At 38.5% G+C, this 27,986-nt stretch overlaps 1 protein-coding gene across 1 annotated transcript in view; it reads left to right on the forward strand.

Annotated features, from left to right (window-relative positions):
- The first annotated feature begins 2,497 nt into the window (after nucleotides 1-2,497).
- The window catches only part of LOC106870312 (mitotic-spindle organizing protein 2), a 48,389-nt gene continuing 22,900 nt past the window's right edge, over nucleotides 2,498-27,986 (forward strand). The window contains exons 1-2 of the mRNA XM_014916334.2: nucleotides 2,498-2,592; nucleotides 22,654-22,773. Of these exons, the coding sequence (XP_014771820.1) occupies nucleotides 2,516-2,592; nucleotides 22,654-22,773 (197 nt within the window). The 5' untranslated portion in view covers nucleotides 2,498-2,515. The remainder of the gene's footprint in view (nucleotides 2,593-22,653; nucleotides 22,774-27,986) is intronic.

The raw sequence follows: 27,986 nt of genomic DNA on the forward strand, positions 1-27,986 counted from the left end.
GGGTCGATCTCTCCTGAGGAAATTATTGAGGCTATGTCGGAATGCGGCGGTGGTAAGGCGCCGGGACTCGATGGTCTTCCCTACGAGCTATATAAAAGTATGCCAGACTTGTTCGGTTACATATTGGCTGGCGTCTACGCGAACTGGCAGCAGAATGGGTTGATTCCCAGATCTGTGCGCCGGGGAGTGGTGACGCTGGTCAGGAAAGACCCGAGCAAGGGGGACGATGTAAATAATTTTAGGCCCATCACCCTGCTTAACACAGAGGTGAAGATTCTGGCCAAGGTGTTAGCCAAAAGACTGACGCAGGTCGCGGGTGGTCTGATCTGGAAAGCACAAACCTGTGCGATCCCTGGCAGAACCATCCAGGACTACATTCATCTAGTACGCTACACCGTAGAGGGGTATGGTAAGAAAACTGGCAAAGGTGGGGCACTGGTCAATTTAGACCAAGCTAAAGCTTTCGATAGGGTGGATCATCGTTACCTGGTAACTGTTCTCGCGCAGTTTGGACTGGGTCTCGGATCCCTCAGGTGGATCATACAGTTGTATGACAACATCGATTCGATTGTTCGCGTGAACGGTTTTCTTTCAAAGCCGTTCAGTATAAAACGGTCGGTTCACCAAGGGTGTTCACTCTCTCCGCTTTTATACGTAATGTCTCTCGAGCCATTGCTGAGAAAGCTGAGTGGCATCCCGACGAATTTAGGAGGTGGAACATCTGTTACAGCGTATGCGGATGACATCGCTATCATCGTGACCGAGATGGAACACCTGCGTCAAGTGGGTGAAACCATTAAGGTTTACGAGACGGTGGCAGGAGCAAAGATTAACCGGGAAAAATCAGTCGGCTTGCAACTCGGCACCTGGAGGGGCAAGTCGATGCCTTCGAATAGCGTCGTGGGGCGCTGGACGGAGGGCCCGGTTAAGTTGCTAGGAATCTGGATTGGTCCAGATCTCCAAATAGAAAAGAACTGGTCAGAGGTAGCGGACAAGGTATGCCACATAGCCAGGACCTGGTCTTGGCAGTGGCTGTCCTTGAAAGGGAGGGCGGAGGTGGCCAATGTGTTTATCGCATCGGTCATTGCTTACCGCCTGACCGTCGTTCCTTGCCCACGTTTGTGGTTAAGCAAGTTGGAGAGGCTAATCTTTCGCTTTTTGTGGAAGGGCACCTCCCCACTTGTAAGACGTTCTATTTGCTGTCAGAAGCCGTTAAAGGGTGGGTTGGGGATGCTGTAGTTGATGATGCGCAGACATGTGTTGAGGCTGAGGCACCTTCAACTTTACCTGGATGGTGAACGGGTGTGGACTTCGCTCGCTAGACGGATGTTCGCCGGCTTCAGCGGTTTTGGCGTTGGAGAAAACTGGTTTAGTCGCAGACCGAGGTTGGGTTTATGGTATATGGAGTGTCGTAAGGCACTCCTCCAGTTCCAGGACTCGGGCAATTCCAGCGGTCTCAGTATCACCGCAGCCTTTTATAGTAGGTTGGTAGAGGCAGGAAATGACGATGACCTGGGAACGACCCTGGGTCTCGATGATAATCAGTTGGACAACCTGTTCCGAAGGACATTCGGGCCGAAGACACTGGATAATTTCCAAAAGTCTTTGGCCTGGCAGTGTTACAGAGGAGCTTTACCGGTTCGGGATAAACTCACCAGACACGGCCAGCCTGGGCCGTCGTCCTGTCCAAGAGGCGGGCAGGATGTGGTAACCGCCCTGCACGCTATTGTTCAGTGTCCTGATATTTCTGATGTATAGGTTTATGCAGAACACCCGGACGAGAGAAGGGTACAGCTATCAACTGATTCGATTTTAAAAATCAATCCACCGGACTTCTTCACGAACGAAGGTAAGAATTGCTTTCTCGTAGTAGTGGCAATGGTGAAAGAGGTGATTTGGAAGACAAGGGTGAAAGGAATGAGGACAGACAACTTAATATCTGGCCTCGCTTTGGTGAACTTCATGTTTCACTTAAAAAGAAAAGTGGGGCTGGAAAGATGTCTGTCCGAGAGTGTGTTCAAGAAAACGATGGATGCGTGTTTCACGGATGTTGGGTATGAAAGGCCCTGCGTGAGCACGCCAAGAAGGGAAAACGGGTGTCGATGAAAAAACAGGGCTCGTGGGGTCGGATCGGACCTGCTTATTTCATCTCATTTGTCTTATTGTTTGTAATCATTGTTTTCGTGTAACATACGAATAATCATGTATTCGATTTAAAATTTTAATACCCCATTTGTTTGACCCCCAATGCTTGTTTGCATTGTCTCCTCTGTGTACATCCTTTATGGTGATAATAAAACAGTAAAGTATACTTTAGTGAATTTAGTTATGTCCCTTTACTTTTTTTTTTACGAACGTAAACCGAACAATTACCCATAGTATTTAAATACAAATATTATACAAATATTATACAAATATTATACAAATATTATTAATAGTGGTAGATTAATGAATAATTAAAAATATTTCACTTGTAATTATTTAAAACCAGATATAAATGGGTATGTTGTCATAAATGAGTATGTTGTCAAACAGAAGTTTAGTTTCGTACTTCACAATGGAGACTCGAAAATTACAAGAACAGATCAAAGGGTGTGTTTATTATTCTATAATGAACTTTTATTTAATTTTCGTTTTCTATAATTTACTAATAATTCTACCGTATCTATTTTACTTTAAAAATGTACTTCAGAAGGACTTCAATTTCTGTAGGGAAAGAGATAGATAGAGGGACTATGCTTACGGGTGTATGTGTTTGTAAAAGATAAGGATGAAGTTTGTTTTGTTGATAAAAAAAAAAGTGTTCAGCTTCTTTAAACAATTTATTTGATGTTCCACTTAACATTTTCTTTTCAGAATGTATATTTAAAAAAAAAAATTGTATTATTTTTCGGTTGTCTATATATAATATATATAAATCAAATTTTCGCGAAGGATTGTCTGTTACGCGTTACTAGCAGGGCGGGATTAAAGCTCTTAAAGCACAAACTCAGCGATTGTTCCTTCTCGGCATTTCTTTAGTAATTGTCTGACAAAAGATATTAAGACCTGCGCTGAGTGTGAAATAATAGATTAAAAATAGTATTCTCCTAGACCTTACGCTATTTTAAATGTAACTTGTCTGTAATAAAGAAACAATGTAAACAAATTATTTACTAAGGCAAATTTTAAAACAAATATTAGGAAAAACTACATGTACAAAACTTTATTGAAAACAATTCTGCCTGCGTAAATCCATGTTAGTGGTCAATTGAAAAACAAAGTATCAATAAATATTTACGAAATGAAACTTATTTCATTCATTCCTTTCTGATGCTGGAATACATTTCTCGCTGATACCCGGCGAGTCCGATTCGCGACAAAGAGGCACGACTGCAGAGGCTGCATGGGGAAGGTAGGATTATCAGGGTTGGTTGTAATGTTCTTATTTTCCCTCTTATCTGCAAGGATGATCTTGTGCATGTCTTCAAGAGATGCCAGACTTCTCAGCGCCAAGAACAGACCACTGGTACTGGTCGATGTGATAGGTGCCAAAGTATTTCTTGAGAGTCTTTGTACCTCGTTTTGGTGCTCCTCTATCATGGTGACCAGAGGAGAGTTTACCATACAACATGATCTTGCGAAGTCTATGATATTCCATCCTGGTGACATGTCTTATCCGTATTCAGCATAACTGAGTTGCTTCGATGCTGGTGACTATTACCTGCTCTCGGACATCAATGCTAGTGACAAAATTACTTCAATGGATGGTGCAAAGGTGGTGCTAATGGTCCCTTTCTTCAAGTGGTCATTGTTCCAAACTTTTGTACAGTCTGCTGAATATGCTGTTTGTCTTGGCTAGTCTTTTATCAACTTGTTAATTTTCGCAACTTATGAGATGGTGCACTCTAGGTTGGTGAACTGGTTGGCTGTCTGTTGTTCAGTCTCCCTGATGATGATGCAAGGGAGTGGTATTCTTGCTATGGTGTGGGTTGATGAAGGACTTCTGTATTTTTGCACTATATTCTAGAGTCTCTGCAAAGTTGAGTTCTTTTGGTGAGATTTATCCACTCTTCATTTTGGATGTCATGGAATTTGCACTGGAGATTGTTGCAGACAATGTGGGAGGTTGTTTGCTTCCCAGGACAGCTTGGGTCTGCAAGGTGAGTCTGATGGGCAGATCTTTTCTTTACTCGTAGTTTCAGAATCTCTTAGTTATCTTTGTCAAACCAGTCCTTGTTCTTTTTTGTAGAGAAGCCCAATCCTTCAGAGGTTTGCATGATAGCAGCTTTTAGGTATTCCTAAAGTGCTTCAGAAGAGGGGTCTGAGGGACAACTGGGATCTTTGAGCTTTAGCAGGAGTTTTGTCTGGAAGTTAGCTTTCATTTTAACTGAATGTAGGATGCTGATCTTGAACTTCCACTTTGGAGCCTCAACTCTCTTGGCATTGAGTTTGTAGCAAACTGTCTGTTGGAGGAGAGTGTTGGTGATGGTTAATTGTTGCTTTGTACAAAACTCCATCAGAAGCCACCCATTTTTGTTGCAGTTCCCAACACCATACTAGCCCCAAACTCCTTTCTGGGCTTGTGAATCTTGGGCCACATTTGTATTGAAGTTACCAAGGATGGTGACCTTGTTGTCTGCTGGGTTACATTGGAGGAGGCTGTGCAAATCAGCATAGAACTTATCCTTTTTTTAAGGTCAGCTTGCAAAGTTGGGGTATACACACTGAAGAGACTGGTATGTTGCTTGTTTTGGATGGGAAGACATAGATATGATGCAGTCGGTGACCTGTTGGAAAGTCTTCTAGCTTGGAGGCAACAAAGTTTCTGTCTCTGAAGCTAATACCAGAGAAAAATCATTTATCTTGTGGCTTGCCACACTAGTAGCTACATCAAACCACATACCATCAAACCTCTACTGGCAGTGACTATCACACAACTGTTTCTCATTTGCCTGCAATAGTGGGCTCTGTTAAAAGCATCCAAGGTGCCAAGAGGTGGTGTATCTATGTGCATATGCATGTCTTCTTTTAAATTTTTTGGATCAGGTGAAGAAATGATAGTGATTTTAGGACAATGTTGTGAACTGATAATGATTATGTGTGGTCTTCACATGCCTCCCACGCTGGTGACATTCATGTGGTTAAAGTTCCTTTTCCTTGTTGCAATTTGATGGCCGCAAGAAAAATATGGGGGAAAGACCAAATTTCAGAGGGTTGACTTTCTGGAGATGAAGGATTATGGTGTATTAATTAATGCAGGGCCTGCAGAGTAACAAGAAAAACAAAGACTGATTAGTTAAGAATGCTTGAGTGTAAGTGATCTTAGACAAACCACTTATGAAGAGTTGAGATCAATGTAGTAACTGTAGGGAAGGCATAGAGAGAAGACACAACATGTATGTAGTCCTGAGATTGGAGTGTGTTGGTGGGTGACTTCATAACAAGTCTATTTTGGATGAAGTCTGGGATATGTGTGTGTGGGTGTAAGGGTGGGGGCAGGGGCAGCGACATGGTTCTAGGAGCTGAAATATTTTTGCCTCTGAAGGAGAAAGACAGTCTTTGCAACAGAGTTTTCACTATGTTGTGGAAAGCTGGGACAGATATTCAGGGATGGTAGGAGAAAAAGTGCAAAATATTTACTCTCAAACTAACAAGTTATTCAAATCATTGTGCTGCTTAATTACAAAACAATGGATCAATTTTGTTTAAGTAAAAGAAAATATTACACCTGTCATCAGATAAGCTTTTTCACAGTGTTTCATTTGTCAATCTAATCTATTTAATCAGAACACTAAGTCATATACATATCAACTGGTATATATATATATTTATATATATATATATATATATATATATATATATATATATATGTGTGTGTGTGTGTGTGTGTTTGTATATATGTATGCTTGATAGTGACAATAAAGATTACTACTTAATTGATAAAGATATTTTCATTATCACTTGAACTTTAGAATAGAGGTATGCTTTGTATATAATACCTGCAAATCGTATAAATATAAACTGTGTATATTTATATATACTGGCAATGACCACGCTTGAATGTTGTTTTTCACATGCCACCGGCACATGTGCCAGTAGGCGATGCTGGCAATGATCACACTCGAATGGTGCTTTTTACATGCCACTGGCACGGGAACCAATCAGTGGCCCTGGCAACAATCATGCTCGGGTAGTGCTTTTAACGTTCCACTGGCACGAGTGCCAATCAGGCGGTACTGTCATCAGCCACATCAGCAATTTTGATTTCACTTGCCTCAACAGGTCTTCACAAGCAAAGTTTATTGTCCAGTGAATGAGGGGTACTCATAACTGGGCTGATTACACCCACTGGCATAGGCCACACTGGCATGGTCTCACTTGGCTTGTCAGGTCTTCTCAAGCTCAGCATATCTCCAAAGGTCTCGGTCACTAGTCATTGCCTCAGTAAGGCCCAATGTTCAAAGGTCGTTCTTCACCACCTCATCCCAGGTCTTCTTGGGTCTACCTCTTCCGCAGGTTCCCTCAACTGCTAGGGTATGACACAGTTGTCCTCATTCATATGTAACACATGACCATACCAGCACAGTCATCTCTCTTGCACACTACATTTGATGCTTCTTAAATCCAACTTTTCTCTCAAGATACTTTCACTCTGTCGAGTATGCACACTGACATTACACATCCAGCGGAGCATACTGGCTTCATTCCTTGCGAGCTTACGCATATCCTCAGTAGTCATAGCCCATGTTTCACTGCCATGTAGCATGGCTGTTCGTACACATGTGTCATACAGTCTACCTTTTACTCTGAGTAAGAGGCCCTTTCTCACCAGTAGAAGTAGGAGCTCTCTGAACTTTGCCCAGGCTATTCTTATTCTAGCAGCAACACTTTCAGACCATCCACCCCCCACTACTGACTTGGTCCCCTAGGTAATGGAAGCTATCAACTATTTGTAGTTTTTCTCCCTGAAATGTGACAGAAGCTGTTCTCTGCATATTTTCAGTGTTTATTGCCCCTGAGCATTTGCCACATACAAAAACTATCTTCCCAGTTAGCCTTCCTTTGATATTGCTGCACCTCTTATGTGTCCATAGCTTACACTGAGTACATCTTATGGAGTTTCTACCTACGCCTTTTCTACACATCGAGCAGGGCCATCTATCTGAAGGGATTTGTGGTTTGTGTGCCTTCCTACTTATTAAGACTTTGGTTTTAGCTTGGTTGACTCTAAGGCCCTTCGATTCTAATCCTTGCTTCCACACATCAAAATTTTCCTCTTGTTCTGATAGTGACTCGGCAATAAGAGCAAGGTCATCAGCATAGAGGAGCTCCCAGGGGCATCCTGTCTTGAATTCCTCTGTTATTGCCTGGAGGACTAAGATAAATAGGAGGGGGCTGATGACTGAACCTTGGTGGATCCCTACATCTACCTGGAATTCTTCACTACTTGTTGCCAACCCTCACCTTACTGACAGCATCCCTGTACATGGCTGGCACAGCTCTCACTAACCATTCATCTATCCCTAGTTTCCTCATTGACCACCAGATAAGGGATCGGGGGACCCTGTCAAAGGCTTTCTCCATATCAACGAAAGCCAGGTACTGAGGTTTATCTTTGGCTAGGTATTTCTCGTGCAGCTGTCTTACCAGAAATATAGCACTTTGGTATAGTTTCTAAAGGTGGATGTTTTCCTAATGCCATCTACTTTACATAGTGTACTGGGTGATTTTGTATCTGGCACCTACACTAGTGAGGTTACCATGAGCTTACATGACTAATACTTGTTTCAGTAGAGAGGGAGGCAGCTTTATGCTGGGTGATGAAAAGTTAGGCTATAAAGAAAGGAGCAGAATAGGTTTCTTGCTGTAGAAGAGATACATGAGTGCTCTTGTTGTACAAGAGTGGGCAGGAGTAATTTGTGTGCAGCTGGAAAAAGAGACAAAGATATTAATGACAAGATGTCAGGATGGGTTTTGGAGGTAGAACACAAAGAGGAGTAAAGTTTTGTGAGAGTGAGGGATGGTAGTATGAGAATATACTGAATGCTGAATAATGGTTGAAGTGGGGAGGATTGATGATAAATATGAGTTGGATGGAAGGTAGGGAGAGTAGGTAGTGACCAGAGATTGGGCTGGATTGAGGGGTGAATGTTGTGAATAGCAGAGCAGTGATCTGTGATACAGGTCATTTGTGGAAAAGGTTCAGGAGAGTAGGCGCTGACTGACTGTATAGAAATGGTGAAGAGCAACAGAATAGTAATAATAGAAAGATGAGGACAATGATAATGTGTGGGTAGGTAGGTTGCAAGAGTGTGAGTTGTGGTGCAGATATAGTACATGGGAAGAGTAACAGATGTATGGTGATATGAGCAAGTGTTGGAGAGGAATCATGGGGATAGTGAGAGACATAGTGATAAGATCATCTCAACAGGAGGTGATGTGGTGGAAAGAGAAAGAGAGATAAAGGTAGTGGAGTGATCAATGTAAAATGTGGTTGGAGAGGGACAGTGTTAGGAATGAAGGATGGATGTCAAGTAAAGTGGTTTTAGGTATAGAGAAAGGTAACTGGTATCACAGAAAAGATTATAAAAATATGGCAGCAGTATACTGCAGTTAGTCAAGTGATGGAGAAATCACTGATAGAAAAATATGAGGATGGAATGGCAGGGTTGGTGAGGATTTTAAACAAAGAGTCTCAATTGTATATATAGACATGCTTCCAGAACCCCAATTTTACCTAGTTTCAAGGGGCAAGGCTCTCATGCTCTATTTATCACCCATTGACCAAGTTCTTTATACAGCTGTCCTCATCCATATGTATCACATGACCAGACCAGTACAGTCTCTTACACACTATTTCTGATTCTTCTTATGTCTAATTTTTCTCTTAACACATTTGTACTTTATCGTTTATGCACACTGATGTTGTACGTCCAGCAGATCATACTAGCTTCATTCGAGGCCTATGTCTCACTACCATGTAGCCCTGCAGTTTGTAAACAAACATCACTCTGAAAGAAAGTCCTTTTGTTACCACCAGAGGTAATAGCACTCTGAACTTCTCTAGCCAGTTCTTATTCTAGCTACTATACTTTCAGAGCATCCTCCCCCACTGATAATTAAGTCACCTAGGTAACAGAAACTATCTACTACCTCAAAGGATCCTCCTGGGCATTTGAGAAAATCCATTTTCCATATGTCCTTAGTATTCATTGTTACGGTGCATTTGCCATATACAAAGTCAATATTCTCTGTTAACCTGTCTTTGATACCACTGTACTTCTAGTGTGTCCACAGTTTGCTTTGGGTATACTGCAAAATTTCTACTTACTCTTTTTCAATGAAGCAAGCAAAGCTATTTACCTGAAAAGAGTAAAATCTTGCTTTCCTACTTACAAGAACTTTGGTCTTTGCTAAGTTCATTTTCAGGCCCTTTGATTCTAGGTTTTTCTTCCGTATCTGGAATTGCTGGATTTAGCTATAAGAACAAAGTCTTCAGTTCCCAATGACAACCAGTCTTAACCCTTTTGTTTCCATATTTATTTTGAGATGCTGTGTGTTTTTTTTTTCAATTAATTTTAAATATAACAAAGAATTTTAATAAAATAACTTAGTTATTATTAAGCTAGTGTTAGGAACATAAATTGTGACTAAGGTTTGGTGGAAGATTTTTATTCAAAACTTATGAAAACAAGACATTTGTACTAGAGAGCCAGAGGTGGTTTCAGCCAGGTTGGTATCAAAAGGGTTAAACTCTTGTTATGGCCTGAAGGACTATGATAAAAGGAGGTGGGCCTGCGAACCAAGCCCTTATGAACTTCTACTTGCATATCAAACTCATAGTTGTACTCATTGTTAATCCTCATCTTACTAACAGCACCTCAATACTCTCACAAGCCATTTGTGTACTCCTAGCTTCCTCAGTGACAACCAGATCAGAGTGAGGGACTCTGTCAAAGACTTTCTCCGGGTTGAGGAATATTAAGTACAGTGGTTTACTTTTAACCAAGAACTTCTGCAGAAGAGGGCATCGCAAATACTTTTCCTGGCACAAAACCAAGTTGCATCAAATAACTTTTACGTTGTGCTCAACTAACACATATGATTGTATTGTGCTTAATTAGCTTATCATGTTCTCGTTTTGCTCAGTTAACTCACAAAATCATAAATAATACTTAAATTGCTCTTCACTGCTGATTTCCATGTATTCCATACACCTTCACATTATCATCACATCTTTTATTTATGTATTCTTGTATACTTTAGTTAAACTTTAGTGTTTGATGTTTACAGTGCACTTTCCTTCCTAAACTAATTAGGCCAGTAGAATATTAGAATTAGGTCATTAGAACAACAATTAATTAGAATCAAATAACTACTTTATCTAAACAGTTTATAGTCTTTGTCCTTTAAATGGTTGTACTTTATACTTTAGTTATTGTTGTTGCTTGGTTGATTCCTCATCAGTTTTGATTGAGTAGACTTATGATGAAAGCTATCCTAACCACAATCATCCCATCTTTTTATATATCACTGGATTAAATTATCCACTGTATCCTGCTTTATTTAAGATGGTAGGTTGTAATTTTAGGGAGATTTTGCTGCCATTTGTAGCAGGTCAAGCAGCCCTATATAGGCATTCCCATTGAAACTCCATCATGCAATTGTCATCCATTTATATGGAAAATCTGAAATCTTAATCCTTCAATCAACCTATTTGTGATTTTACTGTACTGTTTTCACATCTTTTGGTTTAGTTTCCAGTATATGATTCCTGTTTTTTTTTTTTTCTCTGACACTGAAAAATATAGCTAATACATTAGTTTTGTTACCAGTAATTCTTTCTTCAGTTTTGATTCTGTTCATGTGTAGGCTCTGTCTTGTGTTTATAAGCTCTGTCTTGTGTTTAGCTATAAACATTTTGATATAAGCTTTCATTCCTCTGATGGCCTATAAACTCTTTGATATAAACTCTTATCTGTGTTCACCTATACACTTTTTGTTTAAAACTAAATTTTCCTATTCACTAATCATCTTGTTAATTGTTGTGGAAGGATCCTGACCACCCCCACGTGACTGAAAGTAGACTAATGCATTTCAATAAAATAAATAAAAACTGTGAACTGTCAGTAGTTGATAAATTGTAATTGTTATGTCTAACTCTTAGATTTGTTCTACAATAGTTCTGTCTTCTAGAAAAAGAGAATTCTATTAGTTTTTCTTCTACTGTAGCCCTTCCTCTCACCACTAGCCATCCACTCCACCTCCTCAGTTGAAGGGGCTTTTATTCTCAAGGGCTATATGGCTTCTTCATCAATGCTGGTACTATGGGAAAAAAAAAAAAGCTTGCATACTCTTTGTAAAGTGGTTGGTGTTAGAAATGGCATCCAGTCATAGAAATCATGCCAAAGCAGACATTGAAGCACAATGCAGTCTTTGGATTTGTTGAATCTTGTCAAACCATACAATCCATGCCAGCATGGAATATGGACATTAAATGATGATAATGGTGATGATAAAGATGATTTATTCCTAAATCTATGTCATCATGTGATTTTATTCAGGGCACATACAGACATGTAAACCATCTTTGAGAACATGTAGTTTTAATGGTACCTTAGTGAATGAAATCCTACTAGATTGAAAACATAGTTTTCCAGCTTTAACATTTATGTTTTCTTTTGGGGTTAGAACTTCAAAATTAATTTAGGTCATTGTTGAATTGTATATATACTGTTTGATTAATTCATCTACTTTGGTGTGTTATGTGGTCTATATGAACTAGTCTTTCACATTTTCAGAACTTATTAATCAATCAACAAATCCCTGTGAAGTAATTTCTGTTGTAATATAAATCAATAGTAACACATAAGATACTTTCCATTGCTAACATAATTCTATAATTGAACTAATTAATATTTCCAGGCTTGTTTATTTAGTTTATCAAATTATGTGATCTTTGTACAAAACAAACGTGTATTTTAAAACTTACTGAGTCAATAATGTGATCCTTTGCTTATCAGATTTCTAACTGATAACCTAATTTCAATATGAATTCTCAAAAGCTGGAATTTTTCTTTTTTTTTAATATTCATTGTTTTTAAGATTATCGCTGTCAACAGTTGGGAGCATTTTCAATTACAACTTGGAGTGACAGAAGTATCCTCTTTCATTTCTCCTGTGTTCCTTCACTTTCATGTCATTGTTATGTCAGTTGACTTTAGTGTCATGATGACAGACATCGAAGAAATCGAGATAGTTGGAATTGTATTGAAGAAACATGAGGTGATAATAAAAGCAAGCATTAACCAGGTCATGTCATAGGACTTGCTACTCAGCTCTTGGAGAATGCAAGTCCATGCCAGCCATCACTATAACCATTAGCCTGATAGTCCTGTTAAGGTACTTGGGGTATGGTCTGGTCTGGAATTCATGGTGAATATGAACTTGGGATGAAATTACTCACAAGATGATCACCCTCACTCACAAATGGATTCAGAGGGAGTTATTTGTAACAGATGGGGGCAGATATGGTGAATATATATGAGAGGACGTCAAAAATTATCTGCACTTTTGCCATAACATATCTTTATTACTGTCACACTGCCTTCTGCGTATGCGTGCTTTTAAGTGGTACTATTGTGGTCATGTGATCAAAGTTTGTGCCATTTTTCTTTCTGGCTTTACAGTGTAAGCATGGCCTCTCCACTAGTGATATGCACCAAAGAAGAACAAAGAGCAGTGTCCTGATTTCTCTGGTTGGAAGGTGTGTCCGGTGCTGAAATTCATCAGAGGCTTTCAGCACAATTTGGGGACAGTGCACTATTGTGTAGAAGTGTGTTTGAGTGGATCAAGAAGTTTAAAAGTGGCCAGACAAGCAGGACGCCTGTCAACCGCCATCACTGATGAGAAGCTTCAGCAAGCTCGAGGGATGGTAATGGTGAACCAGTTCACTGTTGCCATCTTGACTTCCTCTCATATATCTCCTCCATCATTTATCACTGCCTAATTTTCATTTGAATAGCATAGACCATCTGCACTAACTTGTGGAAAGGATGGATTCTGTTGGTTAGAAGGTCCAGTAGCTGGCAGAAACATTAGCACACTGGGCGAAATGCTTAGCAGTATTTCGTCTGCCGTTACGTTCTACGTTCAAATTCCGCCGAGGTCGACTTTGCCTTTCATCCTTTCGGGGTCGATAAATTAAGTACCAGTTACGCACTGGGGTCGATGTAATCGATTTAATCCCTTTGTTTGTCCCCTCTATGTTTAGTCCCTTGTGGGCAATAAAGAAATAAGAAGGTCCAGTAGCTGACTACATCCTTTTACATGGTGGGCATGGCAGGCTAGATGTGAAAATATGCAGTGAAGCATGAGGTATCTGCAGAGACTCCTGGATAGTGATAAAGTGTGGTTGTCACTTGTTAGTTTCCTTGCAGCTTATCTCTTTGACTGAGCCATAATCCCAAGATGCTAAGTTGTAAGACTGAAACCAGGACATCATGGTAGCAGAAGCAATTTTCTTAACCATGCATATTTTATCTACCTTGTCTGTTGTTTGTTTCTCTCTGTCTCTGCCAAGACTAACCTCACCTGTGCTAGTGCCACGTAAAGAGCACGAAGTCCACTCTACTGAGTGCTTGGTGTTATGAAGAGTATTCAACTATAAAAATCCTGCTAAAACAGTCACAGAAGTCTGGTGCAGGCTTCTGTCTGGCTGACTCCTGTCAAACCATCCTACCTGTATCAGCAAGGAATCGGACATTAAATGGTGATGATGATATATAGTTCAAATTTATAGAAAAACAAAAGATGAAGACAGGTATAGGAACAACAAGAAGGGGTATTAGTTTAACACTTGGGGAAAAATGGAAATGTCTTTTATGTTCCAAGCCTACGCCTTTTGACAGAAAGGAATAAGAGGAAAAACGGAGAGAGAAAATGAAGATCTTGGGTCCAAGAGAGTAGGAAGTTCAATCGTGTGTGTGCGTGTATGTATACTAGTGTGTATACTATATGTGTGTATATATATATATGTGTATGTGTGTATATATGTATGTGTGTATATATGTATATGTGTGTGTATGTATATTTGTATATATGTGTGTGTGGATTTGTGTGGATGTATATGTGTGTGTGTGTGTGTATATATATATGTGTGTGTGTGTATGTATGTGTTTGTATATGTATATATATTCATGTGTGAATGTGTGTCTGTGTGTGTGTGTATATATATATATATATATATATATATATATATATATATATATACATACATGTGTATAATTGTGTGTGTGTATGTATTTGTGTATATACAATTGTCATCTGCCAAACAGCCAATTTCTCCCATACCACATCAGTCAGTTCAAGGTTATTATAGCAGAAGCCACTTGTCTGCAGTGTCACACAGTGGGGCCAACCCCCAAACCACATGACTGCAGTGTGAACTTCTTAACAACACAGCTATGGCTGTACATCTGCTAACCTATTCTGCTGTAGTTAACATTTCTGTAATACCATAAAAGATATTTTCAGTCTCTCAGTGTTGAATCTTGTTGTCCTCAGCCAATTCTGAGTTTTGCTTTCTTTATCCTCATACACCTTGTTCTGTCTTGTCAAATATTGGCTAGTGAGAGTTGTTTTTTGTTTTTTTCTTAAGGAAGCCTTACAATGACATTTTCTAATCCTATTTTCAATTTAGTATTTTTTTTTTTTATCATTCTTTAAAATAGTCTCAGCTCTTTCTTGAAGTTTGTTTTATATTTGTTGGCTTCCTTGAAGATAGAAAACAGACTTTTGCCGACTTCATTCTTTGTTGCTTTGTTGGTATATATATTTTAGTACTCAAACAGTGGGTATTTATAATGATTTGCTAGCTGCAGAAAATTCCTGTCTTTCTAGATAGTAGTAAATATAATAATCCTTTTGTTGGCTTTTGGCTAGTGTATTTTCTTCTTTCCTGTCTAGTTATAGCACAAATTTGCTTAGCTTAGAGTTAAAAGAAAATTATTGATTCCTAACACTAGTACAAGATTTTATTTTTGTAGTGAGATTGTTTACATTGATTCCCGGTTCCTTCATTGATTCCTATAGTTCTAGACATGGTTATGAATTCAGCCAGTGGTTTTTCTAGTCCCCTCAGACTGGTTAACCATGTATCTCCTCTACAGCAACACATCTGTTACTGGCCTCAGTCTTGATCACTCCTTCTCTCTCTCTCTCTCTCTCTCTCTCTCTCTCACCATGTATCTCTTCTACAGCAAGACGGCTGTCTCTGTCTCTCTGTCACACTCAAACCTTTCATCATCTGGTACAATATTGCCTCCCCCAATGTCACATCCCCTCTTAAAGGATCTTTGTCTTGCAAGTTACTTGGTGACCCTGCCACTGCTGGTGTCACGTAAAAAGCATCCAATCCACACTGTAAAGTGGTTGTAAAAGTCATGCCAAAACAGACTGCAAAGCATGATGCAGTCTTCTGCCTAACCAGCTCCTGTCAAAGCATCCAACCCATGCCAGCATGGAAAGTTGACATTAAATGATGATGATGATATATATATACACACATACATACACACAAGATTCTTTGTTTCCATCTACCAAATCCATACAAAAATTTGGTTGATCCAAGACATTTGCCCAAGGTGTTGCACAGTGGGACTGAACCCAGAACCATGTGGTTGGGAAGTAAACTTCTTATCACACAGCTATGCCTGTTGAAATTTTGAATCTATAGGGTACCTAGTTTGACCCCAGGTGGTTGGTGCCCTGCTGGGGCATTTATATTTCTGGTATGCTGGAAATGCAGGAAGACATGGATGGAAGTACTGAAGAACAACCTCAGGAAGCTGAACCTTTCAGGCAAGATGACAAAGGACTGTACTCAGGAAGATCTGTACCTCACAGCAGAAGTGTTAAGATTGATCCTGCTAGTGGGGTAACACACTTGTGGATGTGCCATTTAAAAGTGCCTGTGTGGTGTCACGTAAAAGTGCCTGTGTGGTGTCACGTAAAAGTACCTGTGCAGTGTCATGTAAAAGCACCTGTATGGTGCCACGTAAAAGTGACCATGCAGCACCATGTAAAGGCATCCATGTAAAAGTGCCCACTCTGTAAAGTGGTTGGCATTAGGAAGGGCACCCACCTGTAGAAACCATGCCAAATCAGACAAGTCTGGTGCAGCGCCCCCCCCCCAGCTTTGCCAATTCTGGTCAAACTGACTAATCCATGCCAGCATGGAAAACAGATCTTAAACGACAATGATGACTTGTTTTCACATACCACATTCTATACATGCAATTTCTGTAATCTGTCTTCTGAGTCCCACCATTCTTTGCCCTTGTGGCGAATAAATTAGGGTGGCAGCTTGGAAGAATTGTTGGGGTATTGGAAGAAATGCTTTGCTGTATTTCTTCTGGTTCTTTAGGTTTAAGTTCAAACCCTGCTGAATTCAGTTTTGCCTTTCATCTCTCTGGTGTCAATAAAATAAGTATTGATGAAGTACTGAAGTCAGTGTTATCAAGTAACTCTTCCTCTCAAAATTGGTGACATTGTGTCTCTAAATCAGAAATCAAGATTGGTAGATTAACAGAATCGGTACAGCATTGGACTCTGTGATATTTGCACTGATTCTGAGTTTAAATTCCTCCAAGGTCAGCTTTGCCTTTCAGTCTTTTCATCATTATCATCATTCTTTAACATCCGTTTTCTATACTGGCATGGTTTTGACTGTAGCTGGCAAGCTGGAGAGCTGCACCAGGTTCCTGTCTGATTTGGCTTGGTTTCTACTGCTGGATGCTTTTAACATGACATCAGCACGAGCGATTTTACATGATACCGGCACAGGATTTTTTGCAGGCCAATCCACTTCACCAGGGGATGCAACCTTCATCATCCTTCGACCAACTTATGATTGGTCAGAACTCCATTGACAATCCCCTTCCACACTACACAGTCCTGCATTACTGTGTTCAGATCTCTCATATCCAGCCCTGAGTCCCGAGATATAGTATCTGGAAATGTTAGTTGTCTGGAGAAAACACTTCCAGATGGATGCCGTAGAAGCAGGGATGAGATAACCTCCTTATCTGTTTGATGACAGTGGCCAGCAAATTGTAGGCATTTTTGCTTTAGCCTGAGGGATATTGGTTCTTTGTTGCCTTGTCCAAAAGGTTCAGTGTTCTGAGGTCATCCTTCAGTACTCTGTCCCTTGTCTTCTTGAATCTCCCTCTTCCACAAGTTCCATCCACTTTGAGTGAATGGCACTTCTTTTTGGACATCTCCTGTCTAAACCAACACAGTCTTCTCTCTTGCATACTGCATTTAATTCCTCTTATGCCTAACTTCTCTCTTAATACACAAGCACATTGTTGCACTGGAGTCAGTAGAATCAATTAACCCCCTTCCCTTGAAATTGCTGTCCCTGTACCTAAATTAGAAACTGTTATTGTTATTGCTGCTGCTTAGGTGGTGAGCTGGCAGGATCATTAGCAAGTCAGACAAAATGCTTATTGGCATTTTGTCTGTCTTCATGTTATAAATAAGGCAATTTTTTTTTTTTGCCAAAAAGCTAAAATTCATAAAAACATTCGTTTCAAGGTTAAAACTAAAGATAAAACATTTTTTTATGATTAATCATTGTAATTAATTTTTAAAGTTAATAAAATTAAAATTGTGCAATAAAGTTAAAAAATAAAGATAAAATAAAGTTAAAAATCAAAATTTCAATAAAAAGTATTTAAAAAAAAAATTAGATATTGAAAAGAGTAAATAAATTCATTGACATATATTTCTGCTTGTGTTTAGTAGAATTGTTGTATTGGACTACCCCTTTGGAGTTATTTTTAGCACTCCTTATAGCTTGTCCTATGCTTTGATGTTGAAAATTATTTGACATTATGTGTGTCCTGTCATTTGAATACAAACAAAAGTCTTGCATGTCTGTATAGTTTTTCTGTAAGACAAATTTCCAATTTCGAGGTACAGTAATGCCTTGATACACAAGTTAATTTCCTCCCGGAGACCACTCGTAAAGTGAAGACTCATAAAGAAGAACAGTAATTTCCCATAGTAGCAATGTTATAAATTGTAATTTGCCCCCCCCCCCATATTTTACCTATAAAATTTATAATACTCGTAAATAAACGGTAATAAAACAACAGTAGAATGTAAGGAATATTTTATGTAAAGTGAAAAAAATGTCAAGATCATTTATAATAAAAACTTATTATTATTGTAATTGTTTTCTAAATCACTTTCACTTGCATTAGACTTGCGCACACCATCACTTGCAAACACGATTGCTGAGTCATAAGCACTCATAGATGAACTTGTAGATTTCTTTTTAAAAAACAAGTCTAGAGTTTTTTTTGCTTAGAAGAAGCTTTTTTTTTTATGCTCTCTATAAATTTCTCAGTAACACGCAGAAGCATTTATTATGATAGTAGACACTTTTGATCTTTGTTCAAAATTTGGATCTTGTGCTTGAAAAATAAAACTCATGAGCCCGTGTTCTCATAATGCAGGTCCTTATAAAGTGAGGTATTACTGTACTTTTACTAATGAGGTTTAAAAAGTATGAAAACAATAGTTGTTTGTTTGTTCCTTCTTGAGCTATGCCTGGCTCATAAGGGCCAGCTCTCTGGTTTCATTGGCATATAGGTTCTCCACCTGGATGGGACACTGGTCTGTCACAGGTGAGCTGCTAGTTGCAACAGGAAAGAGTAAGAGAAAGTTGTGGTGAAAGAGTCAGCAGAATCAACAATTTTTAAGGTTGAAAAAGAATTGTCCTGGTTATGAGTTCAAATGCCGTTGAGGTCAGCTTTGCCTTTCATCCTTTTTTTTTTTTTGGAGGTGGTGGTGGTGGAGGATGAAATAGGTACCAGTTAAGTACTGGGGTTATTATCATTGACTAGTCCCCTTGCTCAAAATTTCAGGCCTTATGCTTCTAGTAGTTGTTTGTTCCTTCTTGAGCCATGCCTGGCTCATAAGGGCCGTTTTCCCAGTTTCTTTGGCTTATCGGTTCTCCACCAGTTTGTCACAGGTGAGCTGCTAGAATGCAGGACGAAAGAGTGAGAGAAAGTTGTGGCAAAAGAGTCAGCAGAAGTTTGCTATTACCTTCTGCTGGAGCCACGTGGAGCCTAGGTGTTTTGCTCATAAACATACATATTGCCTGGTCTGAGATTCGAACCCACAATCCCTCAACTGCGAGTCCGCTGCTCTAAGCACTAGGCCATGTGCTTCCACATGCTTATAGTAGAGAGCATTATTATTGCTCTCTACGATATAAGGTAGTGAACTGGCAGAATCATTAGCATGCCAAATAAAATGATTGGTAGCATTTCATCCTTCTGTACTTTCTGCAAAAGTTAACTTTGCCTTTCATCCTTTTGAGGATCAATAAAATAATTATCATTTGAGTCCTGGGGGTCAATATAATCAGTAAGCCCTATCCCATCAAAAGAAAAAAAAATCGGGTTTTATGTCTATAATACAAAGGTGGACTAAAATGCTTATAGGTTGATTATGAAGGAGTGATGCTATAGCTGTAGAAGCTTGCATGCATTAATTTCAACTCTTCTTATTAATAACTGCATTGTTTCTTTCCAAGTAAACTGACATCTGACTGTTTAAAGAAGACTTCAAAATTAACTGGTATTGACTTCTCTTGTAAATGGACAAGGTGCAAATGGAATGTGGTGTTATCAAGTATCTGCAGAAAAAAGGTTTAGCCCCAAAGGACATTCATGCTGACAGGGTTGATACATTAAGGGATGATGCTCCAGCTTTATCAACTATGAAAAAGTAGGCAGATAAATTTAGAAGAGAAAATGAGTCTTGAAGATGACCCAAGGTCTTGACATTCTGTGACTGCCACACACTGAGGAAAACATTGATCATGTTCACCACATGGTGATAGATGACAGGTGATTGACTGTAAATCGAATAGCCATTGCTATTAACATATCCTGTGAGAGAGTTATGAAGTTGATATGATGACGGTTTCTGCTCAGTCTTTTGACATTGATCAAAAGCACACCAAGCTGATCACTTCACAGGAAAATCTGATATTGTGTCAGGCTGATTCAGCTGAACATTTCCTAACCCAGGATGAGTTCATCACTTTGAGCCAGAGATAAAGAGACATTCCATGCAGTGGAAAAACTCCTCCTCACCTGCTCCAGAGAAGACCAAGGTTGTTTCATATGCAGGAAAAATGATGGCCTCAGTTTTTTGTGATGCAAAAGGCATTGTGTTTATTAACTATCTTCAGAAGTGTCAAACCCTCACTGGAGAGTACTATGCCAACTTGCTGAGACAGTTATGAAAGGCTATCAAGACTAAACACCCAGGAAAACTGATGAAAAAAGTTTTGTTTCATTAGGACGATACTCCAGCTCACAAATTTTTGATTTCAATGTCTGCTGTGCATGACTCTGGCTTTGAACTGGTTGATCAGCCTCCCTATTCTCCTGATTCAGCTCCACTTAACTTTTATCTGTTCCTCAGTGTGAAAAAGCATTTGGCTGGGAACCAGCATTGCAATGATGATGATGATGTGCTATCTACTGTTGATTTTCTTTGAGCAACAGGATGAAAGCTTCTTCACCAATGGGATCCAAGCACTGCAACACTGATGGATGAAGTGTGTGGACCACAAGGAGGACAATGTTGAAAAATAAACCTCATTTGGTTACTTTCCATGAGAGTATGTTGGTCAACTTATGAACTTTTCAGCTGACACTCGTAGAAAGGATTATTGTTGTTGCTATTTCAACTCGTGTTATTATATACTCTTTACTCTTTTACTTGTTTCAGTCATTTGACTGTGGCCATGCTGGAGCACTGCCTGTAGTCAAGCAAATCGACCCCAGGACTTATTCTTTGTAAGCCTAGTACTTATTCTATCGGTCTCTTTTGTTGAACCGCTAAGTTGTGGGGACGTAAATACACCAGCATCGGTTGTCAAGCAATGTTGGGGGGACAAACACAGACACATAAACACACACACACACACACACACATATGTATATATACATATATAAGACAGACTTCTTTCAGTTTCCGTCTGCCAAATCCACTCACAAGGCTTTGGTCGGCCTGAGGCTGTAGTAGAAGACACTTGCCCAAGGTGCCACGGAGTGGGACTGAATCTAGAACCATGTGGTCAGTAAGCAAGCTACCACACAGCCACTCCTGCACCTATATAATTAACAAAGCAAAGGTGTTTAAAAATGTAATTTGATAATTTGGCTTTAACAGGCCTTTGTCTTGAACATAAAAATGTGAAATTGGTAATAAACTGTAAATGACACCAAATTCATAATGATACATATAATTAAAGACTGACAGCATAGCTGGGATATTTTGGCCACAATGGTTTTAAAAAATTCAGTAAATTGTTGACAGTAGAAAAGTTCATGGTGATTGATTGCCAAGTTATGGTTGCATTTTACGTATGAGAAAGTGCTTGAAATCAGCAGCTTGGTATGTTGAAGGATACCATAAGTTATGGTTGTTTCTTTTTTTTGGGGGTTTTTTTTTTGTAACATATGCATTAAAGTAACAATATTTGTTATTGCATCAAATTCTGCTGAGGTTGACTTTGCCTTTCATCCTTTCGGGGTCGATAAATAAGTACCAGTTGTGTATTGGGGTTGAGCTAATCGACTGTCCCCCCATCCCCAAAAATTTTGGGCCTTGTGCCTAGAGTAGAAAAGAATATTTGTTATGTGTCTGAGGTCACAGAGTAACAATCACCACAATCTTTTTGACTTGCAACAAGTTATTACATGATTTTAATAATTGTAGTTATTTTCATAATCATTCCTCACAGTAATAATATCCCTCTGTGTGAATGTCTGCTGCTATTGTTTATGACTTTCATTATGTATTTTTGTTTTTCAGGGAGGTGCATAGCTTAGTGGTTAGGGTGTTGGCTTTATCATCATAAGAATGTGGTTTTGATTCCTGGACTGCAAAAAACACTTCATTTCATGTTCCTCCATCCACTCAACTAGTAAAAGTTATTAAATCTTGTGATGGACTAGTGTCCCATCCAGGGAGGAGTAGGCCAGAGAAACTGGGAAACCAGCCATATGAGTTTTTATTGAGTGATGTGGATTATCCATAACCATTACTTATTCAGGGAAATTTTTCAAGTCATGCAAGCTTTTAAAGGAATGTTGGGCTGTCCTTTTAAGTTATCGAAACTATAAAGTTGTTAATACTTCCAATATTAATTGAAAAAAAAAACAATGTAAATAGTAGAGGAGTGTTGGTAGTTTGCTTGAGACATAACAATAATATAGAATTTTATAGCAACAAAGAATAAAATATTGATGGCACTTTTAGTAATATTTTTAAACTATTTCTTGTTGTGGTTAGGTATGTTACTCGAAATATAAGGAATCAATGAATTATATAGTTTTTCATATTGTAAGAAGCTTTCCTTAAAATTCAATTTCATGTAAATAATTTTCTTTTTTTTCTTTTTTCTTTCTTTTTGTTATTTGATAAATTATTTTTATTTGAGGAAGAAATTATAAGGACTATAATTAAAGATCTTCTCCAAAACATAATTATAGTTTGTGACTGCTTTTTTAAAATTGAATGTAATTGTATCTTGTTTTTTTTTTGCGGGGCTGTAAAACAAGACTGTATCTTTTTCAGGTCTGTAAAATATCGTAAAAAGGCAACATTAACATTAGCTCCTACTCTGCTTCAACCAAGTTCTCACCTAGCGGATTTAGCATGTTATGCTGGTGTCAAAATGAGTCCAAAAATTTTCCAGTAAGTCTTATTTTCTCTTTTCCCAACATATTTTTATTCCTAATTTGGCATTGTTAGACATTTAACCCTTTGGCATTTGGATTATTCTGTCAAATGGAATGCTTATTTATTCATATTGCTTTCAGTTAATCATGTCTTGACTCGTAGCTTTGAGATTTCAATTGTGTGTCTGCTTATTTTTAGAGTAACATTGTAGGGTAGGTATGAGAGGCAGGATCTGGTTGGTTTGAACATAAAACAGGTAGAATATTTAGGCCAGATATGGCCAGTTTAAATGCTAAAGGGTTAATTTTGACAGTTTATTCTGTATCACTGAAATGTATTTGTGCTGCAATACACAAAAATATCGAGTGAAGTTGTTGCCAGTGCCGCTGGACTGGCTCCTGTGCAGGTGGCACGTAAAATACACCTTTTTGAGTGTGGCCGTTGCCAGTACCGCCTGACTGGCCCTCGTGCCGGTGGTACGTAAAAGCACCCACACCACTCTCGGAGTGGTTGGCGTTAGGAAGGGCATCCAGCTGTAGAAACTCTGCCATATCTGATTGGAGCCTGGTGCAGCCTTCTGGCTTGTCAGCCCTCAGTCAAATCGTCCAACCCATGCTAGCATGGAAAGCGGACATTAAACGATGATGACGACGATGATGATGATGATGACGATGATGATGACAACGATGATGATGATGATGATCATCATCATCACTTCATCATGAAGATGAAACTGAAATTGTTCTGTTCTAAACAAAATGCAAGTAAGTTTATAAAAATATGAAAAAAACTCTGACTGAAAAAGATAATTGAGAACACAGTCATGTTTTAAATAAAACATCTTTCTTTCTCCCCTCTATTTCTCTCTCTTTCTCTCTTTATATATATATATATATATATATATATATATATGCATGTGTATGTGTTTGTTTGCATGCGCATGTATAATTTAGACCACTGTTTCTCAACCATTTTCTTTCCCTGTGGACCCCTTTGACTCTTATTTTACTCTACTGGACCCTCTTAACCATTTGATGTTTAAAAGAATCATATAACTTTTTAATAATTAAGTATTATTAGGCATCATCTAAAAAAAATTAAAATATTTTTTGTATTGTAGAAGTATAACCAATTTATTGGACATAAATTTTAACAACAAAATCTTATATGGACCCCAAAGGGCCATTTGGATCCCGGTTGGGAATCACTGATTTAGACCATAAAGTACCAGTGACACTGTATGAAAGAATATCATGTGAATATATCCTGTGTGTCTACCTATTATCACAAACACAGTTACATCTCAGCTTTTTAAAATTACAATTGAATTACAATTGTAACCTTGTGAAAAATCATTCAACCTTTAAATAGTGGACACCATCAGTTGATGTTACAAAAATTTTATATTGAGACAGCCATCATCAAAGGAAATTGAATATTTTAAGGCACTTTCCAATAATGAGATTGTAAATGTTTATGTGTAAAGTACTAATGATTATTATAGCTTTTGTACTTATATAAAGTGAAAATATGTAATAAAAATTATCCTTAAGAAAACGAGATTTGTTTTTTGTATTTTGCCCATTTGGCACTCACATTCATGCAACCCTTTAGCACTTAAACTAGCCAGATCCAGCCCAAATATTTTACTTGCTTTATGCTCAAACCAGCCAGGTTGAGCCTCTCAAACCTACCCGACAATGTCATTTTATAAATAATCAGATCATCGAAACAAAATAATGCATACATCTGATAAAGTAATCTGAATGCTAATGGGGCTAAGGGTTAATGAGTTTAAAATTTGTACTAAATGTATCATCTACACAGCCCACAACCACACGAACATGTGTTAATGCTATTAAACAAAAGCATTGTTTTTGTAGTTCTAATATCTCTCCCCCCCTCCCACAACATATCTTCCTGATAGTCCTCCAACTTCCAGTGTACACTCACTGCATTCCCTTCCACCTCCCATTCTCCTTTCACAATATCGGTGAACTTACTCGATAGCTTACCCTCTCATCCCTATCCAACCCTCTGTATCACTTCACTTATTAAAACCACCTCCCTGTAACATGAGGATGCACCCTGCCACATACTCATCATCTCCCCCCCCACACTCTCACCTAACTCCCTACCTCTCCTCCCCACCCCCGTCACCTCTCTCTCTCTATCTCTCCTCCTCCCCTCTTTCCAACTGAAGCAGCCATGTGTTTCTTCTACTGCAAAACACCTATTTGTCATGCTGGAATAGGTTGGACAGTTCACTAATTTCAGGGAGGGTTAAGTTGAGTACATCGACCTCAGTGTTTAGTTGGTGCTTATCTTATCGACCCCTTGGAAGGATGAAAGGCAAAGTTGACCATGACAGAAATCGAACTCAGAACCTAAAGACAGATGAAATGATGCTAAGCATTTTGCCCTGCGTGCTGACAGTTCTGTCAGCTCGTGGCCTTGTTAACTTTCATAATGCCAACCATTTCACTGAGTGTATGGGATGCAATTTAAAAAAAAAATTTTATTAGCTTCTGCACTGGTGAGATCATCTTGTAATTCTCAAGACTAAAGAAGTCTTCTTCAGTTCTTTAGTTATCAGTATTTTTCACTATCAAAAGGCGGCGAGCTGGCAGAAACATTAGAACACCAGGCGAAATGCTTAGCGGTATTTCGTCTGCTGCTACGTTCTGAGTTCAAATTCCTCCGAGCTCAACTTTGCTTTTCATCCTTTGTCGATAAATTAAGTACCAGTTACGCACTGGGGTCGATGTAATCGATTTAATCCCTTTGTCTGTCCTTGTTTGTCCCCTCTATGTTTAGCCCCTTGTGGGCAATAAAGAAATAAGAATTGTTAGCACAATAAACGAAATGCTTAACACGATTTTGTCCATCTTTATGTTCTGAGTTCAAATTCTACCACAGTTGACTTTGCCTGTCATTGTTTCTAGGTTCCATAAAATAGGTACCAATTGAGCACGGGGATCAATGTATTCATTGTAATTCAAATTTCGGTCTTGTGCCAAAATTTGAAACCATTATTTTGCATTCTTTCCGATTCTGAACTGCCTGCCAAGCTTGTCAGTCTAACAACAATTTTGACAGACCAGCAGCACTCACTGTCTGAGACCATCATTAGTGAAGTGAATAATTTTGGTCTGTTGCTAATAGGCTCGTTTTTTTCATCATTTTGGTGAGTCTCATTGAAACTTTCTACTGTGGTTCTGTATTCCAAGAACATTGTTGTTGGGAGGATGTCTGTTGTCAGGTGGCAGCTAACAACAGCTGTTTAGAATTATTACTGAAAGCTTCCTAAGGAGTTTCAGGCTGCAATGACTTTGGTGAGATATGGTTGTTCTTTAGTGTTGTGCTGATGCATAAGATGTCAAAGGTTGAAAAAGAATAGGAGCCTGTCATATTAACAATATCTGTCAATCTTGTATTTGTATTAATTGTTGTCGAGTAGTCCAAGGCCAGACTTGATTGAATTCTATGATCAAAGATACTTCATCATCACTATCTTGTGTTTTTTACTATGAATTATGAACCAAGGGTCACCTTATGTAACGTATCCCTTTTTTAACATATAGGATGTGACTTGATAGAAAAGACTTTTTAATCACATAACCATTGCCAAAATAGCTGGCCAGTCACTTAACATGTGTGATGTAGGTCTTCCCATTAATATTTGAATGTTTATGATGAGAAATTTTTCAGGGATAGAAATACAAATTTACAGAATTTTAGTTGTTAATTCATAATATGAGAACAAATTTTGATTACTTTTTATCGTTTTTTTTAAAATTCAGTGAGCATCCCAGGAAAAAAAATCCATAGCCATTGTTCACAAGTGTGTAAACATGTACAGTAATGTCTTGATATACGAGTTAAATTTGTTCCTGGAGACTTCTCGTAAAGCAGAAACTTGTAAAGCAGAGCAATAATTCCCCATAGCAATATTATAAATTGTAATTTGTTCCCAGAAAAATATTTTACCAATAAAATTTATAATACTCATAAATAGATGGCAATAAAACAACAGTAGAATGTAAAGAATATTTTATGTGAAGTAAAAAAAATGCCAAGATCATTTATAATAAAAAATATTATTATTATAATCATTTTCTGAATCGCTTTCACTCGCACTAGACTTGCGTACGCCATCACTTGTACACTTGATTGCTGATTTGCAAGCACTCATAGATTTCTTTTTAAAAAACAAATCTAGAGTTGTTTGCTTAGAAGCAGCTTTTTGCTCTTTATAAATTTCTCAGTAACATGCAGAAGAATTTATTATGGTAGTGGAAACTTTTGCACTTTGTTCAAATTTTGGGTCTTGTGCTTGAAAAATAAAACCCGTAAACACAGTGTCTTGTACAGCAGGTCCTCATTAAGGGAGGTATTACTGCACCATGCTTTTGTTTAAGTGTTTTAGGTGACTAAGTAGTCTTGACACAATCTTGGCGCTCCCTCCCTGGACCCAGTGAGTGAAACATTGAGAATGTGACAGAGAGGTTAAAATGCTACAGTAGTGTTTGGCTTGTACTCATTTTTTATTTGAGTAGACTGGAGTTACATAGAAGAATTAAGTATCTTGCTCAAGGACAAATGTGCCACTCCCTTCAGGAATTGAATCCATCATCATATGATCTACAATTGAGCACTCCTAACTATTAGGCCATGTGCCCTCACAGCCCTCTAAAAGATGATCAAAAATTTTTTTTGCTTTTTTGCTTCTTTTTAAGGTGGTTCTCAGCTGAGGTCAACATGACCTTTGGAGGTCCATATAAGATTTTGTTGTTAAAATTTACATGCAATGAAATTGATTAATACTTCTACAATACACAAAATATTGCAACAATTTCGTTATACATTTCTTAATAATAATCAAATTATAAAATTATCATAGGATGTCTTTTATACACATTGAATGGCTGTAGGGGTCCTGTTGAATAAAATAGGAATCAAAGGGGGTCCATATGCAAAAAATGGTTGAGAGCTGCTGGACTGGAACCATGAAGGAATTTTTCTCCTCACACAGGTGCAGGTATGGCTGTGTGGTAAGAAGTTTGCTTCACAACCACATGTTTCTGGGTTCAAGTCCCACTTTGTGGCACTTAGGCAAATGTTTTCTACTATAGCCTTGGGCCAACCAAAGCCTTGTGAGTAGGCTTCTTAGATGGAAACTGAAAGAAGCTCATTGTATAACTATGTGTGTGTGTGTGTCTTTGTAT

Source organism: Octopus bimaculoides, chromosome 16 (genome assembly GCF_001194135.2).
Source record: "Octopus bimaculoides isolate UCB-OBI-ISO-001 chromosome 16, ASM119413v2, whole genome shotgun sequence".
NCBI lineage: Eukaryota > Metazoa > Mollusca > Cephalopoda > Octopoda > Octopodidae > Octopus > Octopus bimaculoides.